Here is a 10,463-nt window from a genome sequence, read left to right as displayed (position 1 = left end):
TCAGGGAAATGTTTAAATTGCCACAGAAGCCACACAATGATTGTTGTCTTGTTCATGAATGTTGCTGCGTGTGCGGCCTTACCCAAGAGTACCACGAGCTTAAGAATCGTGGAGCTGATCCTTCCTTAGGTACGCTTATCTTATACTCCCTTTGTCCTGAATTAATAACTCTTCATGATTAAAGATATGCCATGATTTAGTGTTATATCTTTTACCGAGGATAATGTGAGATCCATCCTTTCTCTTCAACATTTTTGAATAGGTTGGCAAGGAAATGTGGAGAAATGGAATAGGGAAGGACTCGGAGAGCCACCTATCCCAACTTGCATGGCTCGTTGCTAGCTAGCCCTGCTTCATTCCCTAAACATTGTACAAACAAATGTAATCGCGCTTATTACTTGTTTGTTTATGTATAAATGTGTGATATATTACTTTATCTTGACTAGTTTGGTTATGATCAAACATGAAGCTTAATATTTCTATTGGTTCAATGGTTTCTTTGGCAAAGCAGTCATTAGTTGTACAAATTACAAATGTCTAATTAATTATGTATTATTTAAAAAACATGAATTTTGTATTGTAAGACTCTAATTCTTAAAAATATATGGTATCCGTTTATGGCTTGTATCACTTTGTTCATTCTGTTATGACTCATGTAATTGCTTGCATTTTTTTTTTTTTTTTTTTTTTGAAAGGTATGTCTATGAGCCTCTAGGGATTAAACCTCGATCATTCGTACACTGGTTGTGTATAGACTCGCATGTTCATATATGTCAAGCACTTGCACCTATGCTAATACAGTAAAGAGTAATGATATTTAGACTGTCTTAACACCCCAAAATAAGATAAAAATATAGAGCAAGGCAACCGAGAATAAAAGATGCTTACGCGTTATAATTTTACATTAGTTTTTTGGGACACCCAGGAAAAAAAAAAAACCCCAAGACATCATCACTATTTTAGCATAGTTTACACAATGCATTGCAACTAGTAATAATACCTTACATGCCTTGCTTCTTGTTAGCAGGGGAACTTACATAGCCGTATAGTACTGTGATACATAGCCGTGCACACTAAAAATTAGTGTTGTCAGAATTGATCTAAACACTGCAGCCTGCAAGAGCAGCAACTAAGTCGAGTAGCATATAACCCTCAAGTAAGAAGTTGGCGATAGCAGCAAAGGCCAAGATTTAAGCATTTCGGCTCTTAGGACGGGCTAGCCATAGAGAGCTAAGTGCCCTAAGACGTGTAGTATAATCGTGGATAACAAGAAGTGCTCGAGCTGCTTGACGGGTTGTCAGAATGCGATGCAGTTGTTGCAAAGTCTGCTGTCGTAAAAGATCGGCCTAACAACATGAAGAATAAACTAGAAATTAGAGCATTAATGTATACTCTTATCCGGCAATCAATATCTCTTATACTGTGTCAAAAGTCAAAAGGTGTCGTGTAATATAGTGTCAAAAGTCAAAACATGTCATCTAATTTAGAATGGAGGAAGTATGAGATTGTATACCTGATGAACAAAATTCTCTAGTGTGGCAAGCTTGCCCATTGCAATCGCCATTTGGCCCATGTAATCGGCAACAACTCCAGTATTAGTAGGACTGAGGCAGTTTGCAGAAAGTGTATCGACAAGAGATTGTTGCAGCGCTTCCATTCCTTGTGACAAAGCATCCTCGGCTTGTTGAGAGGACTGCTGTAAATTGCATACTCCCAGCAACTGCTGCTCTGTGAGAGGTTCAAGGTGGTTCACTAGTATCTGATGTTTCAAAACAGCACAAACTAATGAATAATTGCACATTAATTCAGCTGAAATAAAGTGAGGGGATAAGAAACTAATGTTTGGGTGCTCAATAACAATGACCTTAAGCAATTCTGAAGAGCGAAATCCACCTAGCCACATAAAACACCTCTCAGCCGGAGTCTGCCACATGCCAGACAGCAGATGAAATATATCTGCCTTTGCACCTATGGCTTTGATTCGGAATAGTTCATCATAGTGTGACATTAAGCTGTCAACAAGAACTCGGAGTTCATCATCGCACACATGAGAATTTAGTGCTGATCTTGTGTCATTGATCAGCCTTTGATGTTTGTCAAGCCAATTCCCATAATGCACATCAAATGCCACGACTCCTACAGTACAAAAAGATAAGATAAGGAGAACGTAAAGAAGGGAAGTCAATACAATGAAAAAAGTTTTATTGAGGGGTGGCTACTGGCTAGTCACATTATGTCATAGGTTGACTTATTTTATGTAGACCGAGTGACCGACATTCTTTTTATTTTGTTATGGAATGCCATTTTTATATACTCCTTATTTAAGAGTGAGTGACTTGTTGCCCGTCTCACTCGAAAAAACCTTCATAAAGAATAAGAGTGAAGTATGTTCAATACTAACTATTGTTCTGTACATTGCATTTGCAAAGTAATCAGAATTTCGAAAGGGGTACAATTTAGTAACATTATCAGTTAGTAGTGGTAATTACCATTAGTTCCCAGTGAATGACCTGGCTCACTTCCAACACCCGAGACCATGAAACCCTGCACTAAAAACATCAGACATTAATGTATTAAAATGTATGGAGCAAGAATTGGAACAGGACAAGTTATAGTACAGGAACTGAACCTGTTGGTGAGCTCTTTCGAGCTCTTGTTCTAATTGTGCAAGCTTCAGTCGACTGCTCTCTAATTGTTGAACATACGCCTATAAGAAACAAAAACATGAAATGCCTAATACAATTTATAATTAAATTCAATGATTGGTACCAAATATATTCCATTATGAGACTATATAAGCTGATATATATAGTCTGTACCCCTCACCGCTACCCCCTTAGCAACACTAACATATGCCCCTAGCACAGTTGCACCTTTGTAGATGAGACATGGGCCGACAGCAGTTTTCTAATGCTGAGAATATGAGATCATGAATTGCTTACAGCAAATTAAACATTATACTGTCAAGAAATTCACTTAGGTACCTTAAATTATATTAGCGGCATTATATTATTTTATTCTAGTACCCTTTCTCTAGTCTGATTTACCTTATAACCTCTCAGGCTGATAAAAAAATATAAAGGCCAAAAGATGCAGAAACAAAGTACAAATTTCCCTAGTAAGATACTAGCCTAACAAAGGGAAAAGTACAGGAAGTCAGAAGGACAAATAGATGAACCGTTTTGAAGTTGAGATATGCAAATTTTCGGTACAAAAAGATTCTAATTATGAGTTCTTGGATTTACAGGCTTATAGACAAACTGTATAGTAATGCAAGTGTGCAACAAACCTTGAGGTACTCTTGTTTTGACACAAGAGGACTTCACATAATGGAACAGGAATGGTACTTGGAGCATCTAGAATTATTGAGAAGTACAGTTTTGTACTATTGTAAGAGCTTATTAGATAATTCGACATTTCGTATTAACAGCATTAAGATACAAAACATGCTGATTTAACGAATAAGGATTCCGGCAAGAAATAATTCTAACATTGTCCCAACTCTTAAAGGACCATGGATTATAGTTTTGACATTAATTTCTATGCATTCTGTAATTTAATCTAATTAGTGGCATATCGGAAGATTTAAGAATTTTTCTTGTTATGTTAGGAAATGTGACACAGTTTTAATACGTTGGAAAATAGTATATGTGACCATTAATTTTGGGCAGAGAGAGTATCAAGCATAACAATTATAAACAGTGAAACAGCAATGTAATTAGAGAAGATATATAACAAGATGGTGTTAGGATAGAATGCAATCTGATTAGATAATGATTACCTTCTTTCTTAAACGACTCTTTCTTGCAGCTTCTCGATTCTGAGCAAGTCTCCTAAGAGTCTGACAGAGTAAAAGGGAAAAGGAGAAAACAAATCCACAATATAATTTCAAAGGTAAGAGTAAACAAAGGCATGTTTATCAAATTATGGCGTGTTATATCTAGCTATATAACCTTTTGGTCATCGGTCTTTCCCTTGGATTGATCTGTTGAGTCTACCACTGCTCCATTCTGAATCACACGATACTGAATCATGGAATTCAATAGAAAAGTAATGAAAAAAAGTGGTTAATGACACACAAAAATGTGTTGAAATTTTGTTGGAAATTCATAGTGCATTCATAAGGACGTACTACATGATGCTTGTATAATTTAATTACTACTTCCTCCGAATCTTTTTAGTTGACACATTTCTTTAGTCACGTTTGTCTATACACAAATTAAATCATTATATCTTTAATTGATGATAATCAAAAAATATAAAAAAATTGATATTTTGAAAATAGACATCGTAACGAATCTAATAAGATCCCACTTGACTATATCTTTCTTCACGTATAAATCACAAAACATGGTCAAAGGGAGGTATGTGCATAATGCTAATGTCAAAACGTGTCAACTAATAAAAAACGGAGGTATTATACAAAAGCTCACTTTTTAAAATTATGGATCTAATAAACATACCAAATCATCTTTTATCAATTCAAGTTGTTTTAAAGAAAATTTGTGTGACATACTTAAAGGGTAATTAACGATAATTATGAAGTAGCTATATGCAAGGAGTATTAACTTAATATGTTGTATAGTTGACCACAATGTACAGTGATGAGTATACGTGATTCGATCCTTGTACACTTAAAGACTTTACTAACTAATAACGAGGAGGTCGAGGAAAACTCCTTTTTTGAGTTTTTTTTCCCATATCCTTTCATTGCATTGTAATAAGAGATCCTACAAAATCAAACTTCTAACTTTAAAGTCACACGATGTAATCCTTACCAACTACACCAAGCACTTCGTGAGTTCGTGGTCGAAGCATCAAACAAACATTAGTTGTCATATAAATCCAAGGTCTCAGGTAAAATAAGTTGGCATACAGTAAATTTGTCCACCGATGTCCTTAACATAACATTGGAAAAAACAACCAAATCAAACTCACATTATTCAGACAAAACAAACATGAAATTCGAGAAACACAAAACCAAGACAAAACACAACCAAAATCCAAACTACAAGCTCAAAAATCTAGCCAAACTTTTTAGCATCAAGTACAATCACAATGAAAGCAACAACACCATTACACCATAATACATTTACATACCTTATATTAATGTAAACTAAGGTACAAAATCATATGACAACAATAATAAAACCAAACTCCAAAAACTATGGTTGGTTAAATGCACAAAGAATAGGAGAGAGAAAAATAAAATTTAAAAAAAAAAAAAAAAAAAAAAACCTGATTTCTGTCATCAATGTCAATATCTGTAGAGGTATCAGTCTGTTGGCTGGTATCTGCCATTGCACCAGACTCACCCCAATACTCCAACTGCCTGTTTCCCACCACCCCTCTCTTTTCTACTACCACCTCCCCTGCTTCCACCACCCTCGTGTTCGCCACCGTCACCGTAGCCGCTGTTGTAGTCGCAGTTGCACCCAAGTAATTATTCTACCAAAATAATAACACAAAAAAAATCCAAAAAATTACACATTTCTTAAAATGAAATTTTAAAAAACTGGGTGTTGTTCAATTTTGCATAAATTATAAGAAATTACAAAAATAATACCGCATTTGCGGCTTCAAAAGGTAAACTTGAAGGAAAGGCGATGTTGTTTGATCTTAGACCACCTATGAACAACAGAAACAGAACAATGGAAGTTGTTAGAAAAAATAAATATTATGAAAAGTAATGTTTTATTTTATTTTTTAATTAATTTTTTTGAAGTTTATTTAAAGAGTTAAATAGAGAAGGTGAGTTTACTTCGGCTTAAATCAACCGCATCTTGTTGGTGGAAAACAACTGGGTGTTCAAGCTCACCTATGTTGCGCGTACTACTTTCATCTCCCCTGTTTTTCACACAAACAGAACACACCATTAATAAAACCCGACCTCGGATCAAATCCCGTCTACATCATTTAAAATAAAAGAGGAGGGGGTTGAAGAAAAAGACCTGAATATGTAAGGTGAGTGGTAATACAATTCTCTGAAGCTTTGCATTTTTGTTGCTGTTAATCTGAGCTATCGTAGTCAATTTTTGAAAAAGATGGAAGTGTAAATTCAGGTAGCTTGGTTACATAACAATGACATAAATAAAATGGATTGTGGTATTTGAAAAAAGAAAATAGGGAAATGTAATGATTGAGAAAGGAAAAAAAGAGGAAAGTACAGAAACATGGATAAAGGAAGATATAATTGCATAGAAAAATGTCAAAATTTTTGGAGTGTAAAATCATAACAGTAAAGGACCTCTGACCAGGGGATTGCGTATCAGAACCATAGCAGCTAAGATTGAGATGGGTCTTTTTAGAGTTTGGGTTATCAAATTTCTAATAAATTATCCAATTATTATTGCATATCTTAATGGTGGATTTCTAAATACATGCAACATCTTGACTTATAACCTTATTTATTCATAAGAGTAATTCATTTTATCCATAAAAGTAGCCTAAATTTATCATAGACATTGTAGGAGTATATATATCTAAGTATGCAGTATGCTCATGAGTATTTTGTTCCCATTTTGATAATTGTTATTCATTTAATCATCAATGAAGATAAAAAAACTAACCTTGGATTAGTTAGGTGTTCGATAAACCTTAGTATATATAACAATTTCTAGATTTATTATATAAGTAATATAAGTATCAAGTTATCAAAAAAATAAAGAATCTTATCTGTTCATGCAAATAATCCCTGTTTTTTTGTTTGAACAAAGACCCTCTCTAATATTGAAACTCAAGTGAGTATTTTTAGAAGAGAGAGAGTATTTTTTGCAATGTATATCAATAAGTTGGTATCTAAACTTAGCAATTTCAAAAGAAAGTTGCTAGGTTTAGATACTCAACTTTGAGTCTCATTTGACAAAAAGTGTGGGGCCTTTGTCAATATTCTAATATGTTTTGTAATTTATTTATGTTTTACCTTTTTTTTTTAATCTTATAATATTTGGTATTAAAAAATAAATGGATTTGGTGGGCCATAAATTGAAAGTGGCATTTGTATATTTTAAGAGAGTCTCACCATTGGGAAATTAGACTTCATATGAGTTGCTAAATTGAGAAGTGGGTATGGTATCGCCATTGGAGGTAAAAAATAACTCATTTTGTATTTCAATACTAAAACTCGAGTCTCACTATTAGAGATGGTCTAATGAAAGAATAACTATAATTTTCAAAGTAACCCCATTTTCTCTTTGAAGTAACCCACATACATCCAAGGGCAATCCATTATCACCATAATTCCTATTATTTTAATTAATTACATTATATGTGAAGTGACAACACGAACCACGCCACATGTAAGAATTTGTGTTTGACCTTTTTACGGTATACATACCATATTGAGCATCTTTTATCAATTGAACATGCCATTTTTTGATACACCACATACAATACAACAAAGCTAATTTTGATAAATGTTTATCTTTAATAGAGTAGTAAATAAACTATTACTACCTCTATTTCATATTATGTGCAAAATTTGTCAGAATTGAATGTTACACATTAAATGCAACAATATTTTCTTTTCTTTTAAATATGTCGTTTCTCTCTATTTCTCTTCTAATCACATGTTTTTTTTTTTTTTTTCTTTCTCCAATTATCACCCAAAGAAAAATTGTTGAAACTTCGTGTTAAGACCTTTATTGCACATAATATGAAATTATGGTAGTAAATACTTCATAATACATATGTGATAATAAAATTCGTATCAATTTCTAGAAACATTTTATTGAGATTTTGAATATCAATATCAAAATCTTGACCCTAATAACAAAGGTGGTTATAGGAATAAAAATTATATCTTCTATATATACTTGTCCGCCACCATAATTCTACCTAAGCATGTGTTAAAAATTTAAGAACTTAAAACTCAATCCAAAAATCAAATACTCCCTCCGTGCTCCATTGGGATCGGACAAATTCACGTTGTTCTCAACTTGTTAAGTTTAATTTAAGTAACAAATTAACCTAGACCATAACCAATTAAGCACTCATCCGCAGTTTTAGATCATGTAGTTGGTAGGGCCATGTTTGATAAATGGCTTTTTGGTAAGCTATTGGTTTTTTTATGTGGTCAAACAGCTAAAAAAAGTGTTTGGCAATTGATTTTTCAATTAGCAAAAAAGCTGGCTTTTAAAGCCAAAATAAAAAAGCTGCTTTGAGTAGCTTTTTTTATTGAGTTTTAGCTTGTTGGCACACAAATTATCTAATAACCAGCCAACAACTAAGGGCTTGTTTGGAATCATTTTTGGTTTTCAGTTTCCTGTTTTTTTGAAAACTAAAAACCAAAAACAGGAAACAAGAAAAAGGTGTTTTCACTTTTTGTTGTCAGTTTTCAAAATTATTATGATTTTAATAAGTTTAAATAGTTTTTGATTCATTATGTGGCATATATCATACACTTTTATACAACAAAAAACCAAAAAACAGAAACCACAACAATGCTAAACGAACCCTAAATTTACTAAACACTTTTATAAACAGCCTGCTTAAATAACCAATTTTAAAAGCTATTATAAATAGTCAAACATTTCAGCTAGTCAAACAATTCAAGTGCATCAGCCAACCACCAACAACCATTTGCCAAACAAGGCCGATAAGTTTGAATGAGCGTCCTAACCTTGTTCTTTACATTACCTTATGAATAATTTAGTTACCATTTCACCTAGTCTCTCATTGCACATCAAAAATTAACCATTGCTCATAAATAGTCATAGTCTCATACAAGTAGATAATTAGATACTTCCTCCGTTTTTTTTTTTATTTTTATTTTTTTATTTGTATCACTTTCCTTTTATGGATATTTTTTTCTTTTTTTGCATCACTTCTATATATAATAATTTTATACCACTTTTTATTAATTCCCTCTCTTACTTTAAACCCCACTCAAATAATTTATCATTTCTCTCTCTTATGGTCCCCACTACTCTCTCTCTCTCTCTCACATAGTTTTACTTTTATGGTCTCCACATTACTTTTACCATAATAAATTATTCATCAACTCATATTATTATATTATACCAATTTATTCTCCTAAAACTCCGTACAAATACAAGTGATACAAATAAAAAAAAAAAAAAAACAGAGGGAGTAGACGAGTAGTACACATATAATATGAAATCATGGATCCATTAGATTTACAACTTTGCACCAAAAAATAAAAGATCCAAGAGGTAATTATAATATCAATGCAATGAGTCCCATAGGGTAAACAGAATAGGTGCAGGCTTTTTATTATTGCCGTCTGACTTGGGAATTTAGTGTTCCAAAAAAACTACAGAAAAAACCCTCTACTACTTGAAACCCAGATTTATTTAATTTCTGTCTTCTTTTCTCACGCTACTTGCTCCTTTACGAGCGTGCACTTCCTTGTTTTCGCATCGTATTGTGTACCCCTGCTCTATCTATTGGAAATTCATACTACTCGAGTACTCGTAGCTTGCTTCTTGTTTTTGATACGGCATACTGCGGTTTGAGTTATTGTTTCGGATACGGGGTGACCGTGCATTATGCAGCCTCATGCACGGGCTGCTATTGTAGAACTGGAAGTTTCCTGGTTGAAATATAATTCTTCTTTTTTTTTTACTTATGTTCTCTTTTATTACTGATATGGAAAAATTATAAAAATTTGATACCAAGTATTAATAAACTATAAACCAAAACAAATATAATAAGATCACATATAACAATATTTTTCATCAATTATAAGTCAACAAGTCAAGTCAAAATGAAGTATATGAACAACGTAAAAGTCAAAGTGTTGCATATAAAAGAGAACGGAGAAAGTATATCGGCTAAATTTGGAATGACTTGACTTAAACAAGAATTGTCAATGGCATAGGAGGGGGTGGGTGTTGGGCTTCTCATCCTTGTCCCCCACCTCAATTTTTCATCATCATTTTATTGCCGTGGTGGATCTAATTTAGTTCTCGGTACAAACATAAAAATCATGTATTCCCTACCAGGACCATCCACTTCGATATCCTTTCCCAAAATCCCCACCTGCTTAAAGAAACCTATACGGTCTATGCAATATTTTATTTTTAACAGGAATATGTAATATTTTTTGTCAAGAAATAAACAGTTTTTTTAGTCTATACTCAATTTATGTGTTGGCTCGATTTGATATTTGTTCTATAAAGAAATGTCATGGTAACCTAAATTGACATGTATAAATATATATATTACCTTCGTTTCTTTTTATTTGCAACATTTATACTTAGTATTTAAAAACACAACCAAAGTTGTCGCATGTCCTCATTCTCTCATCTTTCTGTATAATCATTCTCTTTCCTTGACCCCTTGTGTTTTCAAAGAAATTCTCTTCATCTCCCCCTTTATTTCTCAATAACTTTATATTTTTTAATCTTTATTTTAATTCAACAAATTAAATTTCCTAAAACTTCTCCTCTTCTCCCTCTATCTTTCAATTCAATTCATTCACATTCATCATTCAATTCATT

At 33.0% G+C, this 10,463-nt stretch overlaps 1 protein-coding gene across 1 annotated transcript; it reads right to left on the bottom strand.

Moving 5' to 3' along the window:
• Positions 1–1,190: 1,190 nt before the first annotated feature.
• On the bottom strand, positions 1,191–5,998 carry LOC145563684 (transcription factor TGA2-like). The gene is made up of 11 exons (XM_081624117.1): positions 5,952–5,998; positions 5,762–5,847; positions 5,567–5,628; positions 5,239–5,448; positions 3,954–4,025; positions 3,782–3,841; positions 2,630–2,707; positions 2,490–2,544; positions 1,865–2,136; positions 1,514–1,759; positions 1,191–1,346 (listed from the first exon to the last, which is right to left on the bottom strand). The coding sequence occupies exons 1-11, from the start codon at positions 5,996–5,998 to the stop codon at positions 1,191–1,193; spliced, it is 1,344 nt and encodes a 447-aa protein (XP_081480243.1).
• Positions 5,999–10,463: the final 4,465 nt, after the last annotated feature.

This window comes from Chenopodium album, chromosome 10 (genome assembly GCF_948465745.1).
Source record: "Chenopodium album chromosome 10, dcCheAlbu1.1, whole genome shotgun sequence".
Taxonomy (NCBI): Eukaryota; Viridiplantae; Streptophyta; class Magnoliopsida; order Caryophyllales; family Amaranthaceae; genus Chenopodium; species Chenopodium album.
Note: the sequence above shows the minus strand (reverse complement) of the source record. Positions and strands in the feature narration are given on the sequence as shown.